At 51.2% G+C, this 27548-nt stretch overlaps 1 protein-coding gene across 2 annotated transcripts; it reads left to right on the top strand.

Annotated features, from left to right (window-relative positions):
- The first annotated feature begins 52 nt into the window (after nucleotides 1–52).
- Ccn4 (cellular communication network factor 4) lies at nucleotides 53–27548 on the top strand. 2 transcript variants are annotated; one of them, XM_013149929.3, is made up of 5 exons: nucleotides 53–312; nucleotides 13145–13424; nucleotides 19625–19885; nucleotides 22962–23152; nucleotides 25337–27548. In XM_013149929.3, the coding sequence occupies exons 1-5, from the start codon at nucleotides 244–246 to the stop codon at nucleotides 25634–25636; spliced, it is 1101 nt and encodes a 366-aa protein (XP_013005383.1). In that variant the 5' UTR covers nucleotides 53–243; the 3' UTR covers nucleotides 25637–27548. The 2 variants fall into 2 exon arrangements, with proteins under 2 accessions (XP_013005383.1, XP_013005382.1); XM_013149928.3 differs by having other exon boundaries at nucleotides 22959–23152.

Raw genomic sequence — 27548 nt, 5'->3', positions numbered from 1 at the left:
GGAGGTGGGGACCAGGGAAGAAAGGGGAAAAAAGCAAAGGAGGCAGGAAAAGTTTTTCAGAGGAAAACGCAGGGTTTGTCCTTTGCTCTGACGTCAGATCTTGCTTTAACAAAACCCCCCAGGGCTGCAGAGGAGGGACAGCTGCACTCCCGATGGGCCGGGCCAGTCTGGGCCCAGCTCCCCAGAGAGGCGGTGGGATCCTCTGCTCTCCTCAGTGGATGCCTCTGCCCCCGGCTCCCAGGCATGCAGTGCTTCCTCTCTTGGGCGCTGGCAGCAGTGACGGCAGCAGCCGCAGGCAGCATCCTGGCCACGGTGAGTGCTGGCCCAAGGGCCCAGAGCTTGGTGCTCCCTTCCCTCTGCCCTGCCTTGGGAGCCGGAGCCCGGAACAGGATGGGAAGGGTGGAGATGATGCCTTCTTATGGACCAGGGCTGGAGCAGGGCTGTGGGGTCAGCAGGACCTGGCTGGGAGGACAAGGGGTGTCCTTAGGGACAAACCAAACAAGTCCTACATTTCTCTCTGTTCCACTGAAATGAAACAGAAGGGTCCTGGGACAGAAGTGGGGGTCCGCTTTGTCACACTGGCGGAATGACCTTGGTTTGGTCATGTGCCCTATCAGAGCAGCACCAAGGGTGGCCATGGTTGGGGGCCCCTAGAAGCTTCAGGTTGAAAACTGAGACTTGTTACCCTGGAGATGCCACAGGAAATGCCAAGGAAAGTTGGAAGGGAAAGTGCCAGCTTTCACCAAAGGCTCTCACTTGAGCAAACACCTCTCATCCACTGCTGCTTGTGGGCTGCAGTTCTTAGGGGAAGCGCCTGGGTCCCACAGGAAAGTCAGGAGCTTTCCAGAGGACACCCCAGGAGCCTCTCCCACTCCTGTACCCCGGACACAGCAGGAGGGGGACCAAAGTCAGTACTGCCCTGGAAGAGCCAGGGAGCAGGACACGTGGCAGCACAAACCCAGGTTGCAAGTGGCATGGACACAGGACAGGAGCAAGGCCAGCAGGGCACAGGCAGTGGTGGGCAGCTGGGTAGCTGCTGCTGAGCAGGAGACCCCGCCCCAGCCTTGGCACAGAGTCCTCTGTCTGGGCCAATGAGCAGAGGCAAGAGGACTGTTGTTTCTGCCTCATGCTGACAGCTTCCCCAGGGATCAGCATGCCCACTCATGGCTGGGAACACTAAGGCACAGCCAAACTAGTTGCCTGGAGCTCAGAGATTCTGTGAAGCTGAGGCTGAGAGCTGCCTTCGGTGGGTCTGAAGACAGAAATTGTCCCTCTGGGTGTCCATGTGGCTGCACTGCACAGAGATCATCCAGTTCCCATCTGGTTCTCCTGGTTCCATGGGGTCTGCTGGGAGCCAGGGTTCTACCACCCTGCAGAAGAGAGCTTCGCTCCACTCACAGAGGGAAGAATGGGGCCTAGGGCAGGCAGAGCCCTGCCCAGGTCTCCTAAGGAGAGAGCGGCAGCATCACACTCGGGTCTTTGATGGCAAAGCCTCCCGTTTTTCTGAGGTTACGAGTCAGGAGCCATTCCAGGGTAGCTTGGTCTCATACTCTGGGACAGGCCCGAAGGGCACCATGGATAGTAGGACCAGGTGTGCATGGGGAAGAGGTGAGTAGCTGAGGGTAGTTGGAGTTAGAGCACGCTAGAACCTGGTCACCTCCCCAGAGCAGGCAGGGCTGGGGACACCTTGGGGACAAAGCTGAGGCTCTACCAGGGGAGACCTATAACAAAGGTAGAGAACCCGAGAGTCCAGAGGACCCACAGAGTGGCTGGAGGAGAGGCTGCCAGGAAAGCAGGTCTCCCTGCCCTGCTCCATGGACAGATGGAAGCTGCCTGCCCATTCTTGTCACATGCTCCTGGGCTCCAGTGACAAAGCCAAGGCAGTTGAGTCCTGGCACCCTCAGTGCCCCATCTGGGAACACAGTTCACCAAACAGTAGTGGCCTGGGCTTTGTGCAGAAACCCGAGCCTCTCTTTCTAGCAAACTCCTTGCACGGCCTCCATAGGAGAGTGCACAGAAGGAACAAAAGCCCGATCTGGCCCCATGGGGATGTTCACGGAAAAACTGACTCTAAACATCCATATGGAAGGAAAGGAGGTGAGAATGGCCAAGAACACTTCAGGAAGCTGAGTATGGGGGACTTCCCCACCACATGCACATAGTGTCACAAAGGGGGTGTCTAGGAGGGAAAGAGGCGCTCACCAGGGAGAGAGGAACCCCAGTGGGGAGGGGTAGTGATGGCAGATGCTGTGCCATGCGTGTTTGGGAATTTAACCTATGAAAAATGTGCACTATAGATACGGCTTATTTTTAATCTCTTTATTCTTTGTTGAGAGAAAGGAGGTATCATTGGTGAGTGGTGTCGCATACCAAGTGTCCTGCCTGGGTGCCTCTGGCACTGATTGACAGGCACTAAATTTCTACAACAGTGTCACTAAGGAGATACCACCCTCTGCATCTGAAGATGCAAAAATCAGAGCTCAGAGAAGGGAAGCGACTCTCTAGCCACTCCCTGAGCTGGCATTTGAGCTCAGGTCCAACCTTCTGCAGCTCAAACCCTTGGTCACTGGGTCTGAGCCCTTGTGCAGAATGGAACTCACATGGTCCTTGTTCCATCAGTATTAGAGACGCTTCCCATGGCGCAAGTTATTGGAGATCCCAAAGTGGGTGCCAATCTCCTCCTTGGGTTATGTTACAGGGTGAGAAAGGAAAGAAAAAGTAAGAGGCAAAGTGGAGGGATGCGCAGCAGGGATCTGGGACCATCAGTTACTTTCTAGGAACAAAAGGCCCAGAGCCCCCAGCTAGCCAGCATTTTATAAGCCAGCGCTGAGGAGGACCTAGGGTGTATTCCTGGAACAGTGCAGAGGCTGTGCTGGAAAAGGGAAGTTTAACATCACAAAGGAAACAAGCCAAGCTCCATCCCCACACCTAGATGCTAATCTCATTGACCAAGTGGACATGAGATTTCCACATTCCAAAATCAGTGGCAAGGCAGACAGTGGCAGGGCAAGGGGGACCTAGGACAGATACTAATTCCCCAACACACCAAAGCTTGTGAGACTGATGTCCACCCACATTTGGGAATGAGAAGTGACAGTGCAGTGTCAAGCAGAAGGGAGGCTGAGACGCAGTCTCTGCCAGGGCTGTGACAGGGTCCTCCTCAATTCAGTATTAGCAGGAGTCCAAGCCAAGGCCTCCAGCCCACCCTGCTGCTGGGCGTGAGAATGAGACAGTTTTCTGCCCTCTCTGGAGTCTGGGCCTGCAGGCACTGGGAATAGACTCTCGCCCTCTCCCCATCTGCATGTGTAGGATGTGCACTGTACACACACACACACACACACACACACACACACACTGTGCATCTGAATGCACAAACCACTTCATGTTCAGGGGTGCAACAAAAACCAATTCTCCACCCCCAGAACCACCTGCAGCGCTCTGGCAGCTGGCTACATGCTGAGATGTATCTTCTGAAGAACATAATGCACACGCCCAGCCCTCTCTACACTTGCGGTGCACAGCTGGATCAGAGAGAGCCTTGCAGATGTTCCCAGCCCACCCTGCAGCTCTCTGATCAGGGCCCCTGAGGGTTCCTGGAACTTCCTTCCTGGCTCAGCCCTGTACCAGGAGCAGCTGGTACCAGGTGCAGGTGGGAGTATGGGCAGAAAGGGACCTCCCCTGCATGTGGTGCATGACAGGGGGAGGGGCACAGGAGGGGGTCACCCCATCCGGATTCTTAGGATGCAAAGTGCCAGCCAGTGGCTGGGCAAACACACACACAGCTGCAGATCTTAGGAAGGGCCCTGCCACAGGCTGTGAAGGACAAATGCAGACTGCAGTCTCCTAGCCACGTGGGACAGCTAACGTCACTGCGGTGTCTTGAGACAGGCTTGGACCTATTTGTCCACTCACTCAGGGCTCTGCAGAGTGCCCAATCCTGTATGCGGATGTGATAAAGCCAGCATGGCTCCGGTATGCGCTCTGCCCTGGGCACAGTGTCCTCAGCCATGTATCAACACACTGGAATACCACCCTCAGTGCTGGGCCCTACCAGCACTGCCCAGACAGGAGCCGCTGGCTGCAGGAGCCCATGGGCACTCATAATGCAGCCAGTCCCGGCCAGAAGGCACCATGGAGGTGTACACGCATCCCAAAGCCAGGCTGGACCACAAGACGGTGACAGTCTTGGTAATGTTTTAGAGTTCCAGATCAAGATGATAACTTTGGGAATAAACACAGGGTTATACAATATTTTGTTGAGCTAAATTTTACTTTTCTACTTTTATCGTAGGGCTACGAGAAAAATATAAAGTATCTGTGACTAGTCGTGCAGCTTACTTGATGATGGTGACCTAGGTGGGGGACAGGAGGACACAGGAGGAGAGGGAGTATGTGGACAGACCTGATTCCAGCTCCTCTTCCCACTAGCTGTGGGCATACTGTGTGCAACCTGACCCTGAACAGAGGCACTGCAGACAGCAGGGCTGTAGGTGCCGGGAGGGTTTAGAGAGGAAGTGGAGACAAAGCACACCAAGCCCCTGGACACCCCAGTGGCAGGACCAGGGTCCCCACCTGAGAGGAGACACAGGCTACAGACTGATGTTATGTGCACGCAAGTGGGCACTAAAGACCCGGGCTGGACACCAGGATAGCACACTAGGGTAGGGTGGGGGCAGCCTCCCTGGTTGGTGTTCTGGTTTCTGTGCTGAGCATCTCCACAGCCTGCTCTGTTGCTCAGCACCTCAAGGGGCAGCTGGTGAGTGCTGTTGGGTATGGTGTGGGAGAGAGGTCACTGATGGTGATGGCAGCGGTGATGATGGTGGAGATGGTGGTAGTGATGGTGGTGGCAGTGGTGGAGATGGTGGTGGTGGTGATGGTGGTGACTGTGGAGATGGTGAGGGAAATTATAGTGAAGATGATGATGGTGATGACAATGATAGTGATGGTGACAGGGATGAGGGTAACAAGAGGGATGGCCATGGTGATGGTGGTGACAGTGATAGCGATTATGAAAGTGCCTGGAAGTGAGTCTGTGTCTCCCAGGCTGGGCCCAGGGATCCTGGTTGTGGCTCTCACAGTCATTGGCTCTGGTTCTAGGGGCCCAGTATCCCTGCCACTCACCCAGTCACTCTGCCTCTTTCTAGGGGTCTGGCAATGAGACACCAGCTCTGCTCCCACTAGGACAAGGTTTGTGTGTTGAGACAGATTTTCATGCTGGCAGGGGACTCAGAGGACCACACTCTGGGGAGAAGTTCAGGCACCTGTACACTGACTGATATTCCCCACATGGACTAGATTCCAAACACATGTAGAATAGGCGGATCCCAGCCCCTTCTCCAGTGCCACCATGCTCACATCAACTGGCAGCATCCCTCTTTCTCTTCCTCCTCCTTTTCCTCCTGTCTGTAAAACAAAAGGTAAGAGGAAGAGAGACATGGACACAGCTCTGGAACCGGCCTCTCAGATGTGAATAGTGGACCTTGCCCAGGAACGAGATAAGAGTCTGCCCACAGAGGCCTGCAGCCTCCCCACAGTCCTGGTGTGTCACCCTGCTCTCGTGTTCCAGTGTCACCCGACTAGGGACCACTCCACCCTAGAAGAGGGGAGGTATGTGCAGCTGATCCAGCAAGTGAGGAAAGATCTCACCTGAGGCTCTGCCCTGTGCCCAGTTGTCAGATCCAGAAGGTCAGGAGGGTCCCACCCTGGTTCAGGAGAAGGGGACACAGTCAAGGCCACAGGTCTCACCACGGGGCTGGCACCCAGGGCCTTTCACCTCTGCAAGGCTGGCAGACTCCCCAACAGCTCTGGGCGCCCCAGTGGAGTCTCCACCCACCCTGGTCTGTGTAGGCTATAGCTTCAGGGTTGGCCCACTCAGTACCTCTGCCATACCTGGCCAGGCATGTAGGAGGCCCTGGTGATCCTGGGGAGATAGGGAGCCCCCAGCCCTGGTCCAGATGCTTGCTGAAACGTGGCCTGAGAGGGGCAGCCCCTGTGAGGCCTAGGGTACACGCTCAGCAGGCAGGCACTGGGGGACAGGGGTCCCTTCCTCTGCATCAGACATATCCACTGGTTCCACAAATGTGAGAACAAAGCTGTGGGCAGAGGGTCTCAGCAGGGTGATTCCCCAACCCTGGGCACAGGGCCTTAAGTATCCAAGCAGAAAATGCTTCCAGTGTGGATCAGTTCTGGCGGGCCATTTCTGCCTCAACCCTGCCCCCTGCTGGAATATTGGGGTATGACCTCCCACAGGCAGCAGTCCTGGCCTCTCCACTCCCAGGGCTCCCTAAGCACCCTCCCAGGAGGTGGGAAAGGACAGCCCCTCCCAGAGGGCCCCACATGCCTCTCTGCTTTTCCTCACCATGGCAGCTTCGTCTCACCAACACCCACGACAGCGACAGGCCTCCCTGCAGGGAGTATGCCTTCCTGTCCACCTTAGCACTTGAGGCCTGGAGAGGTCTAGTGCGTGCAGAATGAATAAAGGATTATGAATGAATGAAGGGGACCACAGTGAAGCCAAAGGACACTGTACAGTGATATGCCACTGTCCAGATGCAGCCCCAGCTCTGGGCCTCAGTTTCCTCATCTATAAAATGGATCATTTCTAGTAACTAGTAACAATGTGACATAACTGCTAGAGTTCCCAGTCACCATTGCTGTCAGTTTACCAATGTGGACAAGAGCTCAGAGGGGGTGAGCACAGCCCAAGACACAGCTAGGTGTGGTGGCTGTCACTCAGGTGACTCCTCTTCCCCCATCCGGTGCCCTGCGCACCAGTGAGCCACAACCACCAGCAGGAGAGACAGTGCCTCTCCCGGCAGACCTGTCCGGCATGGCCAGGCCTCCACTCCCTGCTCCTAAGCTGCTCTCAGGCACTCCAGTGATGGGTGTCACACTGCAAATGTGCCTGCTTCCCAGGCCGCCCTCCACGAGCTGAAACACACCGTGAACTCTGCCACTGCTACTCGCATTCAGATGTCTGGAAAATACAAAGGAATTTCTGAGGGGTGGGGGGGCGCCTGTTCCTCCCATCTCAGTTTTAACCATTTATATGAACAAGGAGAGCTCGGGGAACAGGTCCGGCTCTGATTATGCCTGCTGAGAACTTTGTGCAGAGAGTAAAGTCTGCGAGTCTCGGGAGTCTCTATCACCCGCAGCCCTCTTTTCTCTGCTCTCTTGTTCTTCAAGCATTTTAGCAAAGTGTCCACAGCAGAGCACTCTCTGGGCACTGGGCCGCAGAGGAACCACAGGGAGACGTGGACCCCACAGCTCCATGGGGCTGTACTAGGTGTGGGGGCAGTTTTGGGGAGAATCAGCCACATAAGTGTACGCTGTACACAGTGTGGTCGGCGAATACAGTGAAAGCATATATTTTTTAAAATTTACTACAGTATAACACACATTGCTATTAATCCCCCCTCAAAATGCTTCACCTCACCTCGGACAGGTGGATCCCACCATTTTTGCCGCTTTCGGAGAAAGTTCTGCAAGTGCTCTTTGGGGAGTGTCTTTATAAGATACAATAAAAAAACACCATGAATGCTTCTACTGCACACCATCAGGGGCGGCAGGCTCACGAAAACACCATAGTGGGTCCTCTTCTACCTTACACACCGGCCTGTCGCTGTGAGGCTGTCTGCTCTTCTCCAGCATCAAAATGACCACAAAAGATAAACGATTTGAATCAGTCGGGGGCACTGAAGTGGCCACAAAAGCAGTCCTGAAGATACTCATGTAAAAGGATTTCCAGAAAGTGACAGGAACGTGTTTGAACTGAGGGGAAAGATTTTGAAGCTGGATTAGTGGCAACGTGTCTTTTCATGTAATACATTTAAAAAGTGTAAACTCGCCATAATTTTCAATCCTGCCTAGTATAAGAGACAAAAGCTAAAGCAGGAAACTGACCAGGAGACTCACCCGCCTCCTTCTCTGCTGCATGGTGTTTTAGGGCAGCAGCTTCTACCCTGCTGAGCACACCAAGGGCGGGCTCTGAGTCCCAGCTGGCAGGAGTGAAATTAAACATAAAAGTGGGTGCCAGGCCCCCCTTGGCAAAGTCCCCAAACCCAGGCCCCTCCTGGGCCGTGTAAGCCAAGCTCCAGGGAAAGGTGGCTGGAATCACCATGGTTAGAGCTCCAGAGCAGGACAAACTGCAGTTTGGTTCAGTCTGGGGTCGTCTGACCTGGGAAAGGTCACCCAGAAAGGGGAGGGGACATGGCTGGATGTCCCCAGAGCCTGCAGCCATCGGAACTGGGCGGGACAAGCTTGACCAAGAGTACTGGAACTCTGGCATCTAGCCTGGGGAAGCACTTCGGAGTGGCTGTCTCTTTCTTGTCTTCATGATAAACAGTAGCATGGCAGAGGCCTGGTTCAAGAAGCACATCGTAAAACAACTTTCATGTGCGCAACTCCAATTTAGAAGGACTAAGGCATTTTTTTTCTTTCTAACTGTCCCTAGACAACATTCTCCTTGCTGTGTGATTTTACCCCTTTATTCTCTCTTAAGAATAACAGCACCATTTGGCAGTATTGGCAGAACCAGTCTCCCCAATGGCTCAGTGGGTACGGTCCTCCAAGTTCATGGTGCCTGGGGGTAGCAGTGGAGGTTCTCTGGAGGAGGGACCGGACCAAGGCAGAGCTGGGCCCCAACAACAACAACAAAAAGAACCTGGCAGGAAAGAGCCCAGCCCCAAAAGGAAAGGACGACTTGGGGGTTCCCAGGGACGTCACTCAGCCATGCCCAGTCTCTTCTCCTACTCTTCTGCCATAAAGACACTCCTCCAAACCCTGCGTCCCACCAGTAGCTCACTGCCAGTGTGGCTGATCTGTACCCAATGAGTTTTGCCTCCTTGCCTGTGACTTAAACAGAAACAGGCTGGTTGTCTACATTTTGAGGACAGGAATCACAAGAGTCACACTGATGTTGAGCACCAAAGACCCCAGGTGACACCCCTAGGTGTGGTGTCTTCCCTAAGGGATGACATTGGTAGGTCTTGGTTGTACCCCTGACTGTACGTGCGGCCTTCTACAAGTCACAGTCTCTTGGAGCCTCTATTTCTTCTCTGTTCTGAGCAACATTAGCGGGCCTGCCTCGTGACATGTTGAGGTAAGGATCCTGGGTCACAGTGCATATGAAGTTCTCCATAGTGAGCTCTCAGTCAGTACTGGCTGCAGGGATTGTCACGAGCTGTGAATTTGTGCAGGGCAAGAAGCAGGTAGACCAGGAGTCCCACCCTGTCCTTCCCCATGGTGTGCTCTGTGGTATTTTAAGGCAGCAGCTTCTGCTCCCCTAAGAATCGCCAAGGCCGGGCCCTGAGCCCCATCAAGCAGGAGTGAAATTCCTACAGTATACTTGAGGATACGTGGGTAACTCATTCTATCCATAGACGCTTATTAACGCTCATCTTGTGCTGGGCTTTCTGATGCCTGATCCCCTCTAGAACCGCCAGTCCAAGAGGTGTCCAGTTGCCTCTTGGTGCCTTTCACAGATGGCTCCTTATTTCCTCCCAGACAGTTTCTTTCACTAGAAAATTCTCTTTCACTCACAGTATTAGGGAAAACCCAAATCTGAAGTGATCTTCTGCTTTCTGGACGGCGGTGAGAAAATCGGTTTGCTGATGTGTAAGATGGGAATACTACAGGAAAACATAAAGTCAGCGGGAATATCGGAGGGCAGCAGCAGATGGGCCTCAAGTGATCAGAAGGGTGATGGTTTGCAGGACTGAGCAGCCACAGCTGGCTCCTTTCCTCTCGGAGATAAGTAATAGTAGGTTCTCTCCTCTGTCATCTGAGGAGGGGAGAACCAAGGCCAGGAGAGGGGTCCCAGAGTTCCATGAGCGTGGCCAGGAATATGCTGACCCAGCATGGCCTTTCTAAAGCACAAATCTGCCCCCACAATCCTGCCTTCCTCCAGTCCTTGAGAGAAGCTCTCCAGCAGGCCCTATGAGGCACTCTTTGACTTGTGCTGTACTGTTGGCCCTTGAGGCCCATCCAGCTTCCACTTCCTCCCATTTCTGATGTGGGATTCATGCCAGGTCTTGCCACACTTCTCGGCACACACTGGTCAGTGCATGCAGTGCTGTCACAGTGCCTTTGCACATGCCAGGGTTCCCACAGCTGGTCCCTCCCTCTTTCTCACAGCTCTATTCTGCTCTTACTTCTCACCCCACCCCTCAGGAAGCCCACTGTAGCCTCCCCACAACTGCCCCCTCTGTCTTCTATGGCGGGTCCCTTTGGTCCCCACTGTGTCCTCTGCCCCCACAGCAGGACCTGGCAAGTAGTAAAAGCTGATTAGAGAGATTTTGAGTGAGCAGATGGAATGGAAAGTAAAAGAACAAATGAATGAATGACTAAAAGAATTAATGAGAACTGAATGAGTGGATTACTGAGTGAGTGAATGAATGCTGTCATTTCAACAGTGATCAGAGGGACACATTCCATACCGAGGAGCCCTCAGTCCTGGGGTCCAGAGGTTTCCCGAGCTTTGGTCCAGGAACCCGATCAACTGTTTGGCTGCTTCACTACCGCTAGATGGCGCACACGGCACGGACTGTCGCGCCAGGATCTTGAGGTCCCTCCACGCCTTAGGAGGCCTCTGGGGCGCACTGGGTGCCAGCCAGCTTGCAGCGCTGCAGCGTCTGTACCGCCAGCCCTGTGCTGGGCACTGCGGGGCAAGGAGCTGTGCAGCCAGGTGGTGCTGCAGGGGCACTGGGAACGTTATGCCAGCCCTGCCACTTCCGCAGTCAGTCTTCAGGTCCCAATATTCCTGGAGCGGGCACTCCTGTGCCCATGCCACGAAAAAGAATGCCCTGGCTCTAGAAAGTCAGGGAGCTTGTTCAAGGTCACAGGAAAAGGACTCACCTTCTTTCCTTGGCCCAAAGTTAGTACTGAGAGGGGAGAGCCAGGATGTGGGAGCCTGAATATCAAGGGAGGACAAAGCCCTTTTAAGCCAGGGGTCCCATGACACACCTGGAGCCAGCAGAAGGGCTCCTGAGGGAGGATGTTTCTCTGCCAAGAGCGGCTCCTGACAGCCCGAGGACTCATCAGAGATGGCTTCTGGCTTCTTGTGAGGCTCCCCAGGTTTGAGAGTCAGAACCTGAAAGTGTCCAGGACCCAGGGAGCCCAGCAGTGTCAGAGAGCTCTGTCTCCTGCCCTAAGGTCCCCTTCCCTGGAGACGCTGTGGTCCCGGCCTCCTTAGCCAACCTGCTCACTGCTCCCCCATGTCCCCAGAGAGGAGGGTCCTGTGCCAGGCGCTGGATGAGAACCTGAAAGCAGGGTGGCTCTGTCCCCAGGGCACACACACACTCTAACCTCACACACACACATATGTGCACGCACGAACAGTCTTGGTGGTCCTACATGCACAGAACGTGAGGGAAAGCCAGGCTGGCAGCTGGTCAGTGGTCAGTATGGTGCTCACAGAGGAAGGGCCTTGGTGTAGAGGCAGGAAGTGCATCTTGCCTCAGCGAACCATACTGCCAAGTCCTCAGGATTGAAAAGGAGTGGATGTGAAATTGAGCTGAGATGCATCGATGTTCACTAAGCTTGTGATGTGCTGGGCTGGGTGCTAGGGCTCAGGTCACACAACAGCTGACCTCTAGGCCTCCTGGCCATGTGGCCAGGGAGCACTCTGCTCCAGTGAGCACAGCAATTCCTGTGTGGGGTTTGGAGAGTCCGCAGGCCTCCTCCGGCACCCACCACTTCGCTGGGTACTCAATGCCTCCTGCTGCAGGGAACAAGTCATGTCCAGTGCCTGGCTTTGCTGTCCCTCCAGGATTTCTCCAGGGCTCGGTAGTCAGGGTGTCTCTCCTGTGAGCTTTGCTTTGCCATAAGCAGTGTGTTCTCCAAGTACTGAGAATTTTTAAGTATTTCTTCAAATGCATAAAACAGAAGGGGCTGTAGGCTGGCTCGGATACCATTTGTTTGGTGGATAGAAGACCTCATAGGAGCTGAATGCAAAGGCTGTCAGATGGGAATGATTGATTCGTTTGTGTCTGGGCCTGAACACAGACTGGATGTATCTGTAGACTCTCTGGGTCTACTCGTTCTTCAGGAGAGGACAAATCCGTCTGAATGCCCAGCCTCCCGACCATGGTACAAGAAGGAAATGCAGATTTATACACAGCTGGGCCCCTTGGGCTCACCTCCAAAGCCCCACGGAAGCCCTAGCTGCCCCTCTGCTCACCCCAAAATCCATGCATGACATTGAGAAGTCCTGGACAAATGCTCCATGGCCTGGCAGTGGGAGGGCCGGTCAGTCAGTTACTTCACTAACTCCTGACTCTGGGACAAAACACCCAATAATCCCAATATAAGGAAGAGAGGTTTAGGGGGCTGGAGATTTAGCTCAGCGGCATAAGCGCCTGCCTTGCAAGCAGGCAGTGAGTTTGATCCCTGGTACCGATAAAAAGGAAAAAGACAAAAAAAAAAAAAAAAAAAAAAAAGGAAGAGAGGTTTAATTTGGTTCACATTTCAGGGGAGATTCAGTCCATGGTTAGTTGACTCCATGGAAGAAACCATGAGGTGGAGGTACATGGTGGGAGACACCTACTCATCCCACGGCCTCAGAGAAAGTAGGAAACGGAGGAGTCTACACTGTGCTCCCAGTACCCCACCTCCATCTGGGCCCAACCTCCTGGCAGCAGGGTTAGCTATAAACTTAGCAATGGATCAATCTACGCATAAGTATAGTGTCCCCATGACCCAATGGGCTCTCAAAAGCTCCACTTCTGAACACATGAGACTTTGAGGGGTGTTTTAGATCTAAATCTAGAATATAACAGCTTGTGTGAAATCTGGCTCTACCTTGTCTGTCTGTACCCTTTGGAGGTTCTCTCCTTCCCCTGCATGTGGTCTCTTCCAGTGCAGATGGAGAGGCCTGGATGGAGTGCAGGGAGGTGGCCAGAGTGGCAGGAAGGTAACTGGACTCCCAAGACACAGGCAGCTTCACATTCTCACACCCAGCCCCTGAGTCCTTCCATCCGCTCTTTCTTTGGGAACCAGGAAATTATTTGTGCCTCTGCTCAAGCAATGCATAGTAGAAAAATTATGAAATCCTTTTGAACACCAAAAAGGAAGGTGACACTAGGGTCCTCCAGGCTCTGAAACTCCTGTCTCAACAGCCTCTCTTCACCCCTCCCCTCCCCCACAGACCCTCTCTCCAGCCCCCGCCACCATGGGCGTCACTCCAGCACCAGTGGAAGACACAGCCTCACACCTCGAATTCTGCAAGTGGCCATGTGAGTGCCCACCGTCACCGCCCCGCTGCCCGCTGGGGGTCAGTCTAATCACAGACGGCTGTGAATGCTGTAAGATATGTGCCCAGCAGCTGGGGGACAACTGCACAGAGGCTGCCATCTGCGACCCCCACCGGGGCCTCTATTGTGACTATAGCAGGGACCGCCCGAGGTACGCAATAGGAGTGTGTGCACGTAAGTGAGAGCCTCTACTTCTGACCGGTCCCATGCCCAGTGCTGCCCAGGCACCCCTCCTTACGCCCCCATCACCCTTCCCCTGGCCATGCCTTAGTGTGGCTGGAGGTGCATACTATCTCAGGTCATGGCTGGGTCTTCCTAGGGAGGGAGGGATACATGCGTTCTATTTTGGCTCCAGAACCTCATTTTTTGCTCACTTCTTGGTCCTGGAGACATAATGCCCTGGGGAAGGAGGTTCCACCAGGAGCTCCAAGCTGGCTTCCATGGTTTAGCAGCTCGGCCCTCTGACAGACGTCCACAGCCTCCCATCGACATTGGGTCACTACAGAGCTGCAGATATTTTAGGAATATTGCAAATGTAAATATTTTAAATCTAGTAGCCTTGAAATAATGAAAGCCAGCAGCGTGCAACTACCCCTTTCTATTAATCATGTTCTTTCAGTTACTAAAGTCATTTTTACAAAAGTTTTTAGTCAGCCAGTACTGTTATTTACACCTGCTGCTATATATTGATTGGTTTGATATATTGATTTTGTACAATTTAAGACCTCATTTATCACCCAAATGTCATCAAAACTTTTGGTTTTGTGATTGTCAGCATTTATAATATTATGATTATGTGAATATTGCTCACAAAGTAGTGTATTTGTTTCAATTTCTATTTTTAACAATATCTTTTGGTTTCCCTGGAGATTATCATTGGTTTTCTTTTCCTTTGCTCTTTACCTTCACAGTATCTTTGCGTTTGCAGGGCAGGCTTTCATTTTTCATCCTGAGCATTCTGTCCCTTTCTGTTATCAGAGACCTCCTTCTTGGGACCTTCTGGCAACCTGCTATCTGACCATGTACTTTGTTAGTTCAAATCATCTAAACATTTCCAAAATTATACAACATAGCATGATAAAGACAGATAATGAGACACGTGATACAGCAGCTTCACTCCTGAAAAGTGCTATAAAAATCTCATAAAAACCAAGAATCGCTTTTTTCCCTAATGCTGAATCAAGAATTCCCCCTAAATGTGACTTCTGGTACGCTCCGGTCCATACTCATATGGTATAATCTCTTCTTAGCCTACACGGTTCCTGAAGTAGATGCTGACCAGGGTTCTGACCATAATTCAAAGTCACACAATGCATCACGGCTAATTTACGGCACCCTCTTCTCTATTATCATTGATTCATCCTTTAACTTTTGTATCAAACCATGTGTCTGTGACTTCATGTGCATTCACCCTGCTTCACCCATCCTTCCAATTTTTCTTCGTTTTACTTAGATTAATTGTTATGTAGACTATTATCTACAAAAGAATGTGTCAAAGAGAATTTGCAGCATTACCTGCACAAAACCATCTCATGTGCTGATTAAAACAAGTCACTCCCAAGTCCCGGATTGGAATCTCTGCACCGAGCCCCTGGAAGCAGAGATGGGAATCTGTACCTTTCACGAGGTCCTTAGGGAATTCTCATGCCTGCATCAGTTCCAGCCCAGCTGCCAATACACACTGTCAGCTGCTGACCCTTTCTAGTAGCCCAAGGAGGACCATCTGGCCCAAAGACACTCCCAGTTAGAACCACCTTCAGGTATAAAGAATCATCTCACAATTCCTTTCACATTTGAAAACTCATCTCCAAGGTCATTTGGATGGTAATTCAGTTCACCGTGGCTTTGCTAATCTCTAAATGTGTTCAAGATCTCATCACATACTAGGTGTTGTGCCTTTATGGATGTTCTCTCGTGGAGCCAGACACTGCCTGTCTTGCTTGCTGTCTTTACCAGAGGCCTGGAAAACCACCTTCCCATCCTCTCATCCTCATGCCTTCGCAACTCAGGTTTCGCTTCCATCCACAATAGCTTAGCTGTTCACACACAGTGAGCTTCTGTTTGTTTACATTCCCTCAGAAAAACACACAAACACACACTGTGGTCTCAAGAAGCTCATTTGTGAGCTCATCTGTGGTCTCATATGTCACCAGATCATAGAGTTTGTAGGGGACTAAAGATGAACAGGTGTCACAACCTTCTCAGAGATGCAAGGTGTGCATGTCACTCACTGCCAAGCTCCAAAAGAACCAACTGTGAGGCCTTCTCATTTCAACTTATTTGGACACTAAATTGTTTTGTCCAGGTACATTCTTACTCACTTGACACATACACACTCACACACACACACACACACACACACACACACACACTAGATGCCTACTGTGCATACACACACATGCAAAACTCAACTGTGTTCTACTATAACCTTTCATAGAAATGCTGATATAGCATCAGAGTTTGTGAGACCCCAGAGCAAGAAAGAAGAGAACTCGGGATCTGCATGCATAGAGGAGGAGATGCCTTTGAGCCAGTGATCGAAGATAAAGAATAGTCCCTAACAGACAAGCTTTCCGGGAATGTTTATTCAGCTAAGGGACAGTCTCCAGGACAAGCTAATCTGTCTTTGAAAAAGTGCATGTAATTAGGCCAATTTAATGCAGGCAATAAGGATGAGAATTGCACCTCTGGTACATATAACTCAGACAACATGAAAGAAGTGGTGGCCAGTTGGCACTCACAAGCTGGGGCTATCAGGGCTCCCCTTCCTGTGGCCCAGGCACTGTGGCTAAGGCAGTGAGCCTGATTCTGAGTAGCCCTCATGGTTTCCGAGAGAATCCCCAGATCAGACCTGTGTGTGATTTGTAAATGTTGGCACTAGATTTAAAAATGTTTTTAAAAAAACTCTCTGCAGGCCAAACTAAATACATCTGAAGGGCAGAGAGCAAATTCTCGGTTGGGCTGCTTGGCTATTTCTGCAGCACAAATACTACATTTAATGCAGGCGGGTCAGACCTGAGGGCAGAGTGGTTTGGTAGGAGGATGGTGACATTTACAGGCACACAGGCTTGGGTTTTGAATCCTGGCTCAGCTGTTTGCCAACGACGTGACTGTGCTCACATCCCTCATGGAGGTTGCGGGCCCCACCCTCATGTGAGGCTGAGCAATAAACAAGGAAGTGCAACTAAACGGCAAAAAGAGAAGGGTGCCCCCTGCTCTGGGCTGTGGGTGCCTTTAAGTTTCCTTTGCAGAAATCATCTCCGCCCTCTCCACGGTCAGCTCAGAAGAGACCAGGATCTAGTTCCAGGCCCGGTTCCCCAGTCTGACATTCGGGACCAGTAAACCGAGGCAGGGTCCTCCGGGCAATCTGAGTTGGAATCCCTGCATCATGGCCAACCAGCATTAAGAATTAAGGCAAGCCACTCAACCATGCAAGCTTGTTTCCTCATCAAGGACAGTGTGACAATATTCCATCCTGTCTAGGTTGTCAGATGCCACACGCCTTTAGGTAGTAGCTACTCAATAAAGATTGGCTTCCCCAGGCCACAGGCATCCATCCATCCACCCATCCATCCATCCATCCATCCATCCATCCATCTGCCCATGGAGTTATTCCTAAAGAGAACATAGATGAATGCCAAATCCAGGATGAGGTTACCACAGGACCTGCCCACTGCACTGCCCCACAGGATGTCCAGCGGTGTGAGTAAAGGGAGTGCAGGCCCTAGGGAACATTAAGGACTTCCTGGAAGCCCCCCAGTGAGAGGAAAGCTACACACCTGCACGTGCAAAGCAGATGGGCAGGAAGTGGCTGCTTCACTGCCTCACCACGAGCTGGTCCTTTGTTTACACAGGAAAAAAGTGAATGAGAGAAACCCTGAGCCCTCCAATGGCACCATCCACAACTGTCACCCAGCCGAAGGGCAGACTTTCCACAGCCAGCAGCAATACCCTCCAAACCCGTGTCCCCACCCAAGGCATCTCCTAGACACTGGTTACCAACCTCAGTTACAAGCAGGCTTCACCTGGGGAGATACCACCCCAGTATTTGAAAAATGCTGATGCTGAGAATGGAAGACACCTTCGTATTCTAGAGCAAACCCAGGGCATCCGCCTCTTCAAAGGCTCCTCAGCTGCTTCTACTGGGGATCCCAAGTCACCGATTCCAGGTCCCCAACACCATTTGCCTTTTATCACCACCTACAGGGCCAGAGCCAAAGCTTTTCCCAGCCCCTCCTGGTCCATCCACCCACAAACATTCATGCACATGTGCACACAGAAACTCACACATCTTCCTCGAGTAAGAGGATGTGGTCAGGGATGATTCTTAACACACTGCAGTGAGATTCACTCCTGCTTCCTCCTCCTCGACTTGCTTGTCCTTTCTTTCCTTTTGCTTTCAACTTCCTCTGATGCCTCTGGGAATAAAAGGAACCCTGGAGTCAGCTCTCCTGGGCTAGAGTCCCAGCTCTGTCCCTCACCAGTGTCACCACCTTGAGCAAATGAGTCGCAATGAAGACAATAAAACTCTTCTGATGAAATCACTTGGGAACCTACAAGTGTTCATGGACCAGGTGGTACCCAGCAGATGACCAGGTGGTCACCGGCACTGGGACCTGCCTTTCTGCACCTCCTCCTGGGGTAGCCCCCCTCCAGGACATACTATAGACACAGTGAGGTGCACATATACTGACCCTCTGCTGCCCACTGTTGTCACATTGGACACTTGACTCCACCTTGCTGAGTTTCAGTTTTACATATGAAGATGGTAACGCATTTCCATCTAGAATGAGATAAAATAAAGCAATAAAAGTTAAGCAAAGGGGTCTCTGAGGGGCACTGGGGACAACCTGCACTCCTGGAAGATCTTAGGGTAAAGGTTCGGAGTCAGTGCCCTGGGAAAACCCAGAGGAGAAGATAGAACTACAGCCAGACTGCAGATTGCAAATTGCCCCTCCTCCAGGCAGTGGGCACCTTGTGAACCAGCCGTCTCACAGCTAATGATGGACTGTTTCATCTGCCTAACCGAAGCCTTGCTCCTCTGGGGGTGACAGAGCATTACTTCCCTTCTACAGAGCCAGGAGTCCTTCACCCTTGCACCTGCCACTGCATGACTTCACAGCTGTCTTCCCAAATGCACCCAGAAGCCAAGTTCTGTGCACTGGGAACTGATCAGGCTCCAGGTCTCAGAGATGAACTTATGGAAATGGCTTAAATAAAGAAAATGCAAATATTGTTTTTTTGGGCAGTTCAGGAAGGTCAGAACTCTCTCTCTCTCTCTCTCTCTCTCTCTCTCTCTCTCAGAGTTAAGATAAAGATTTTTCTAGTCAGCAAATATTTATTGGATTGTACAGGATGGGGGCATGAGGCAAAGTGAAAAGAAAAGTTGAGGCAAAGGTGGGAAACTAAGCAGGACCTTGAGAAGTTGAAACAAAGATATTCTTGAGGTGGTAAATCTTGCCAATTAGCAGGGCTGTCTTATCTCAAAGGTTGGCAGTTTATTAGTTTATTGATCAGGAGTGGGGAATGACAGCCCTTTTCTCAGCTGCCCATCTGTGGTATTATCTTGTCTTTGGAACACTGCAACTGGCAACTTAACCCTTGCATAGCCAGGTCCCCAACACCTCCACCCATGGCTATGTGTCCCTCGTTGCTCCCAGCTGCCACTGGCTGGGACACTCTGTTGGCCTCCAGATGCTGCCTTTGGCTCCTCTCCCATCAATCCTCTACAGCACCAAGAGTATTTTTATGAAGCACATTTTGTCATTCTTTCAAACTTGGACCTACTGAGCACCTGCTTTGTGCCAGGCAAAGTTCTAGGCTTTGCCCCTTCCTGTAAGCCTAGAGGAAGCCATGTCTGCACCACCGCTTTCTCCTCCCTTTCCTCCCCTGTCTCTTCTCCCTCCATCTGTGACCTACACACCTGTGATGGTACCCTCCTCCACCTTCTGGCTGGCTCACTTCTTCCTTCCTGGTTTTTGGGGCAGGGAACATCCTCACCTCAACCAAGCCCTCCGTCTTCCACCTCCCAATCCCAGGTATACACCCTCATTCTGCTTTTCCTGGACATGTGTTACCAGTGACTGACACCACTGACACTCTGTGTAACCTCTTTGGATGTTTTCCTTGTGCCACCCTTCCCGCAATACATGCTCTCCAAGGGTGGCACATTCTAGGTCACCAAGCTCTGAGAGAAGGCCACACAAGGCATTCTGGCTTGTTCAGATGTCTGCCCCCCTTTGGGCAGGCACATATGTGTCAGGACCAAACTTTGTGCTGAGGATGCTCCGGGCAGCAAGCTTCCTGGGTCCCTGTCCTGGGTGTTGCCCTTCTCAGCTGCCTGACCGAATGACGGGTACTGCCTGTGTTTGCAGAGGTGGTCGGCGTGGGCTGCGTCTTGAATGGAGTGCGTTACAGCAACGGGGAGTCTTTCCAGCCCAGCTGCAGGTACAACTGCACATGCATCGGTGGTGCGGTGGGATGCACGCCGTTGTGCCTCCGTGCACGCCCTCCACGTCTCTGGTGCCACCAGCCCCGACGTGTAAGAGTGCCAGGCCAGTGCTGTGAGCAGTGGGTGTGTGAAGATGATGACTGGAGACCTCGACAAACTGTGCTGGGTGACACCACAGCCCTGGGTAGGTGCAGGCATAGAATCTGGGCATCACAGAATGCTGGGAACTACGAATTGGATCCTGAGACCCAGTATCCTGTTCGTAGTTCCCTAGGTGGGCAGGCTTGGGAAAGTCACAGCACACAGGATACCCATTTCCCACCTGTAAGATAGAAATTTTCCCATCTTCTGTCAGTCTTATGAGATCCTCCCAGAATAAAAGGAGGGAGTACTTTGCAAAGAACAAAAGCCACAAGCATACTCTATTATTACCTATTACAGAATATGGGGGTGATTGGAGGTAGGTAGGCATGTGGGTATAAGAGGGAGGCCTGAGCAGCAGAAGCAATATAGGGAGGGAGAATATGGCTTTATCTGGGTTCCCCCTACCACAGGGGATAGGTGGGCCAGTGAGGTTTCAGCTAGGTAATCCTATTTATGGGAAGCCCTGGAAAGGAAAGACAATGAAAGATTTGTTTGTTTCTTTACTCCCTTCTGAAATCTAGCCCAGTGCAGGACAGTTAGCAGGTGCCTCATTAATGTTTGTCATTTGGGCAAGTGAATCAATGGATGAATAAATGAACGGATGAGCAGATGTTTAGAAGGACTGGTGGGTGGATTTATTGAAAGATAAGTGGATGGACGGTTAGGTGGAGGGTCAGTTGGATGGGTAAATGGATGGATGGACAGATAATGGATGGATGGATGAATGGATGGATGGATGGATGGACTAATGAGGGTCTGAGCTAGGGTAGTGGGAAAGATGGGAAAGTGGGAAAGAGGGAAAGGGAAAGATGCAGAAGACATTGCTGGAGTAAGACTGCAGATGTTGGTATCCAATCCATGCCTAGGATGAAATAGAAGCAGGAATGGGAACACTTCCTGGGGCACAAGGTTCCCAAGCAGGAAAAGCAAGAGCAACCTGCTAAAGAGATCTACGTGGGAGTCACAGGTTGAGCTTGCAGCCTGGTGCACATGGAAGAGTGTCCAGCGATGCAGGGGGAGAGCTCTGAAGCCACCTTCTTGCAGCTGCTGATGGTGGGCCAGGGTGGCCTAGGATAATATAGTGGGAGAGAAAGGGCTTGGGGTGGAGGTCAGGGAAGGTCTGGCCTTCTGGGGGTGACCAGGTGGGCAAGAGCTGAGGGAGAGACAAGAGGAAGGTCAGAAAGAAAAATAGGGAGCAGCTGATGCCTTGGAAGACAAGACAGGAATGGTGCTAGAGGAAAGTGCCTGTCAGGCAAGCAGGCATGAAGTGGCAAAATAATAGCCCAGAGTTCGGGAGGCCAACATATATTGCTGATTTTGAAAACCATTTCAAGTGCATGAGATCACTCAGGGACTGTGTAGGTTCTCAGCTTTGGCACTGGTAGCACTCAAGACCTGAGACTCTGTGGCAGCAGCTGTTAGTAGCACCCTGGCCTCCACTCTGCATGCAAATAGTGTAGATGAGGTGGTCCCCAAAGTGTTACAATCCCAAATACCTCCAGACACTGGCAATTGTGCTGGGGAACAAAAGTGCCCTGGTGGAAAAGCCTTCCCTGTGGATGGTAAGAAGTGGCAGGCAAAGCTGCTCCCTGGCAGGACAGCTGTTGCATTGCAGCCCCCTCAGCAAGGCCACATGAGGGTCACTGGGTGGTGGAGGGGGAGGCAGAGGCTGTCTGCACGTTTTGTGTGGCCCAGTGACCCCATTCTGACCTAGCACAAGCAGAGCCCCTACAGTGCTGAGGCTTCTGAGCGACCTAGAAAACAAAGCCTTTCATCCTCCAGACAAATCCCTCTCCAAGTCCGGCCTCAGACTCCCAGATGCTACAGCCTGGCTCAGCCTGCCCCGCCTCCCCTGTGCTGGTGCTTCTGAGTCCCGTCTGCAGAGGCGTCCTCTCTCCCCACTCCTCCCTGCACATGTTTACAGTGTACCCTGAGCTCCTCTGTGTCCCTCGGACGGACAGACTTCCCTTCTCTTCTCCCCTCAGCCTATGAAGCTCCTTCTTCTCTCCTGTTCCTCTTACCTCCCCTATTCTTCCCCCTGACCCCTTTCCCTCCCTTTCCTCATCTCCTCTCTTTTCCCTGCCCTTCCATCTCTTCCCATCCCTTCCCTGTCCACTTGACACTTTCTTGTTCTCTGCCGTACCCTGGGTCTGTGGCCAGATGGAGTTTTCCCCTGTGTGTGTCCGTCCCCTCTTTATGCAGGCAGGTGTCTTCTCTCTTGCCAGTCCCTCACCTGCCCCTGTCTGTCTCTAGCTCAGGAGCAGCCACGTCTCAGATACCAACTGCATGGCCACTTGCTTCAATGCTGGGCATGCGGGCGTCCACAGAACCGCCTGAGAGTAACCCTCCAGCGCTTATGGACTTGTAGTTCATGAAGGGCCAGGATCACTGTCTTTTTAGACCCCAGCCCCAGAGGACCATGTGCTGCCAGTCCCTTGGCAGAGAAATGGCCTGGGACACAGAGGTATTATGAGCTCTCAGACTCATACAGCTTGGAGGCATCCGTGCTGACAGTTGAACCCAGGAGGAGTTAGACTCTGAAGTCTGGAGTCCCCTGGTCTGCCACCTCCCCAGTGTCACCCCAATGAAGGGTTAGGTGCTACAATGTGGGTCCTCACCTTTGAACTCTCCCAAATCAATTTTACCTCTGCAGGGCTAAAGACAGCAACTCCCCAGCCTCTCATTTTCAGCCCGTCTTGGTATAGAAACCATCCAAGCCCCACCAACTCTGAGCAGATGCTGTGCTTCTAAACAGCGGGCTGAGGCCCTGTGAGAGGCATCCAAGATCACACAGCTTAGAATGCAGGAGGGCAGGATTTGAATTTGGGTCCACCTGTCTCTGAAGATGATTTCCCTTCCACGTGCTGTGCTTCTTCTTTTGATCAGAAGAATATAAGGACCTTGGAATGTGGCCTCTGTCCCTGGGTATCTGTGTTGGTCAGAAGCCAGTTTTTTCTCTAGTGGGAAAGAGCAGCAGTTTTTGTTGTTCTATCTCTGTCCCTAGCTGCTCTCTCCAAGTTTAGGAGACCCCCAGCCTCCATCCTGGGGTGGTGGTTAGGGTCATGGGTGGCTGGTGACTAGAGACTCACGGGGACTCTGGTATCTTTGCTCAGCAGCTATCAGTGACATGGAACCCTGGCATGGGAACTGCTTACCCTACACCAGCCCTTGGAGCCCGTGCTCCACTAGCTGTGGCCTAGGCATCTCCACGCGGATCTCCAATGCCAATGCCCAGTGCTGGCCCGAGCAGGAAAGCCGCCTGTGCAACCTACGGCCATGCGACGTGGACATCCGGCTGCACATCAAGGTGGGTCCGAGGTGGACAGAGATAGGTGCCTGGAACCGACAAGCAAACAAGCCTGCTTCGAGGCTAGCTCTTGAACTTCCATTTGGAGCCACATGTGAAACGGGAAAATTAAGCAACCTGGGATTTTCAGTGAATTCGATCTTTAGGCTGGTGAATTGTGGATTTCACTCAAGGAAAGGAGTTACCATCTTATTAGAATCAAGGCCACTCCCAGGGGAGCTCAGAGACCCTCCACACTGCTCTTTTGCGATGATTCTGAGGGACATTCACTAACTTCTACCCTGCCAACCATACCATTCCACACCCTGTGGCCCCAGAACTTAGGACAGCCGTATGGGTATCCTGAGGAGCTTAAAGGGGGCTTCCAACAGGCGGAGTCAGGTGTCCTCTGCCATTGTGGGCACACGACTGGCCAGTCTCCTCACACTGCTGGGCTCAGATCCCCCAGCCTGTATTCATCTCTAAAGCTGTTCCAGCTCTGAGAGTCTCAGATGATGGAAATAAAATGCCAGGGATACACAGGGTCCCAGAGGCTGCATCCAGTGTTCAACCAGTCCTGGGCTCTGCTTGCTTAGCTCACTGCTCCTCTCTCACACCTTAGCTGGGAGTCAGGAGACAAAGCAAAACTAAGCAAAGCTCAGTTCTGGTTCCATTTCGGAGGCCAGGTGTTTTCCTGGGGGTGCTGAGGGGACAGTTTCCCTGCAGACAGGACAGCCCGGCTTCCTGCTGTCCTTTTCAAATGTCCAGCCTCACTCCTTGCCTTGGGAACAACTTCGCTGGTCAGCACTTGCTGATCCCCTAGAAGAATTCTTCCCATTTCTCCTTCTTTTTTCTCTTTTCTTTCTCTTTCTTCCTCTCTATTTCCTCCATTGTGCTGGCCTTTGTATGCTCGGTGCTTCATGCCCGGCAGGTGCTGAGCTTAGTAGACATTCTGCACTGGGAGTGAAGGGAAAGGAAGCAGCAGCTAGGGACATGCCAACACCCAGTTTTGTTCCCATGATTGTGCCCCAAATAGGTCCCATGAATATATATGCCTCATGCCTGGATCTGCTTCACCCCAGCTTTGCCATTTCTGGTACAGACTCAGTTCCAAGAACCATGGGTTCAGTGCATTTAGTAAGTGCCTACTGTGTACCAGGCATGACATTATAAGGGTGATCAAAATACGTGGTGCATGTTTAAAGTTTAAAAAATAACCCGTCTTGGAAGTCCTCCTTGCTTCAAACACATTTATGCTGTGATTCTTAATCGCTTTCTGAGGTGGTTCTGGAAGTTCTGCTTCATAGCTGTGTTTGTAAAGCGGGATTTTAAAACATAATGGTGAATGCTGCTGCCGAGTGCCACCCAAGGAAAAGGCAGGCTCAGAGGGCGTGATGGGGTGGCCCCTCCACTTCAATCACCTGGCACCTTGCAACTTCTAGCTCTTCCTCACAGTCAAAATGACCACAAATATAAATGTTTTGAGTCAATTCTGGACAGCAGAACAGGCACAACAGGACAATGAAAAAGGTGCTTGCTACAGAGGACCTTGAGAACTGCTTCAGAAAACAGGATGCATGATGGGCTAAGTGTGTTCTTAGCCAGGGGGAGGACTTTGATAAGAATCAACGGCAATGTGTCTTTTACTGTAATAAGTTTGGAAAGTTAAAGTTACCATATTTTTCAATCACATCTCATACACCATAGAGAGGCAGAAAGAGCCCCCTGGGCTCCTCAACCCCACGGGAGGACAGTCACCGTTGGATGATGTCAGTGCTGTTGAATAGGCTGCGTGTTCAGTGTGCAGAGCAAACTGGGTATACATAGGACAGAAGCTCGGGTAAAGCCTTCCCCTGACTGTACAGTACCTGTGCCGACTCTGCCATTACTTAGCTGGAGTGCTCAGTTGGTTGAAAGGGCTATCAGTTTCCTCTGTTGGCGAAACTGTGACAATTAGGCATTAGCAAGTCAGAAATTCAGGAGAAGAGGGAGATCGTAGGCTGTGAGATCCAAACTCAGCAAAGCCTCAGCAAAGCAATTGTTTCATGACCCTCATTTTACTCCTGTCTAATGTGACTGGGTCTTGCTGTTGTCAGAATTCTTCCTTGCTCGGAGGAGCTGTCACGATGAGTGAGAAGGGTTGGGGAGAAGACGGGGGCTGTTTCTCTGACCATCCTAACTGGGAGCTCCTTTCACTTCCTGCAGGAAGGGAAGAAGTGTCTGGCTGTTTTCCAGCCAGAGGTGCCCATCAACTTCACTCTGGCAGGCTGCGTCAGCACCCACTCCTACCGGCCCAAGTACTGTGGAATCTGCGTGGACAACAGGTGCTGCATCCCCTACAAGTCCAGGACAATCGATGTCTCCTTCCAGTGTCCAGAGGGGCCTGGCTTTTCCCGCAAGGTCCTGTGGATCAATGCTTGCTTTTGCAATCTGACCTGTAGGAACCCTAATGACATCTTTGCCGACTTGGAACCCTACCCTGACATCTCGGAAATTGCCAACTAGTGAGTCACAGACCATGAGGCTTGGGACCTAGTTAAATGCTTATAAAGCAGCCAGCACTCTGAGGCCAATAATGTCACAACTGAGCCTTCCTTTGACTAGTACTTACTCACTTTTAAAACCTCTGATCTGGACCTTCAGCCTCCTTTCCTGTCTTCCACCACTTACTTGATCCATGTTGGTGCTGCTCAGGCCCAAACAATGAGCCCCTTCTTGGGTGACAATGTCTATCGCACCAAAGAAAATACCTATTTATAGCTGTTCTGGGCAACACTCCAGTCTGATTCAGGCTGGCTTGCCCAGGTTGCAGCTAGACACCCAGTGTCACAGATTCTCTCTTTAGTGGCCAACTCAGAGGAGCCCTTAGGTCCATATAGAATGGTACATGGGGATGAAAACAATGAAGTGTTATTTGTACCCTGTCACACAGGACTCTGATGGCCATTTCTCTCTGTAGTGCATCAAAAGAAGCTCTTGTTACAAAGATTTGTGCACCACAGCATCACCGAACATGTGTCAAGTGAGGTGAATAACTGTTTGGTTTTGATGCTTAGTGTAAAGTTATGTTCCTCAACTTGAACATTGCTAAGATTCAATTTCCCTTCACTCCTCCCCTGAGAAGGGTTCAAATTGCGTTCATCTCCATCAGAATTGCAACTTGAGAAACTTCATGTTTGCTGATGGGGAAAACCTCCAGGCAATACTCAAGGCCATGGCAAGGTCAAACTTGAGAAACAAAATGCTGGCTGCTGATCAGCATTTCTTTGGGAGTTGGTCAGGATCTTCTTTGCAGGCTGACCGTTTTCTCTGCTCAGGGGGCTTGGAAATTGGTGAACCCCCAGGGGTGGCCCTTTGTGCCAAGAATGGTGTCCTGGTAGATTTCTCTACCCTATGATGCTGGGCAGAGTCCTCTGAAGTCCAAACCAGACCCATCAAGTCAGGTGTGGGTGGAACCAAGAATCAGGTCCACATTTCACTAGTCTGAGGTGGCTGCTGGTGAGAGAGGTTGTGAGACCATACAGTCCCCGGCCTAAGACACATCTCCTTAATGCAGTAAATGACTTCATAGATCTTGGTTCTGTGGATCAAAACAATTCAGTTTTCTGGTCAGAAGCCGACAAGTTGCTTAGATATAAAAATACATTTAATAGGAGTTAAAAGCTAAAAAGAATTGACACTAAAAGAAAGTTGTTATAAATGGAAATGAAACTTATTTATTTCATTACTAGACTATGTTAGTATCATATTCTATCTTCTCTATGCTGGACACGGTTCTCCACACTCTGTATGTGCTTGCTTATTGAATCTTGATATTGTTGAGAAGTTCTCATTATCACTTTGGGTCTTACAAATGTGAAACAGAAGCTCAGAAAGGCAAGGGAAACTTGACCAGAGTCATCCACCTGGTAAATGAAGGATTTGTAATTTAAGTTCAAGTGAGACTGACCTCATAGTTTGTACTTCTCCAGTTTGTAGATCTTTCAAATGTGTTATAATATCCAAACAGTGAAATAAGCAACTTTATGTTCTTGTTTTTTGCTTTTACTATTGTTTTTCTAGCTTTTCCCCCAAAGGAATGTCTGATTTCTGATAATTTAGACACTCAAGGACCCTACCCCCCCAAAGTAGGATGGACAAAAATCTATGCATTCTTTAAGATCATCCTTTTCTTGAAAGAACTAACTTATGTCACACATTTATAAGTGGTTCTGCTTACTTGATACTGCATACCAGGCTGATGTGCAGTTATTCATGAAGGAATGACATACAGCGTGAATAGGGTCTCTTCAACAGGAAAAAGAGTTGGGAATTTGCCTTCCTTACTGTGATCTCCCAAAGGCCTGACATGACAGCAGGCATACAGTGGTGCTCAGTATGTATTTGATGAATAAAATAAATTGTATTTGTGTTTCTA

The sequence above is a fragment of the Cavia porcellus genome, unplaced genomic scaffold (assembly GCF_034190915.1).
Source record: "Cavia porcellus strain 051 isolate PalLab524CR breed Dunkin Hartley unplaced genomic scaffold, mCavPor4.1 scaffold_19, whole genome shotgun sequence".
In the NCBI taxonomy this organism is placed as follows: domain Eukaryota; kingdom Metazoa; phylum Chordata; class Mammalia; order Rodentia; family Caviidae; genus Cavia; species Cavia porcellus.
Note: the sequence above shows the minus strand (reverse complement) of the source record. Positions and strands in the feature narration are given on the sequence as shown.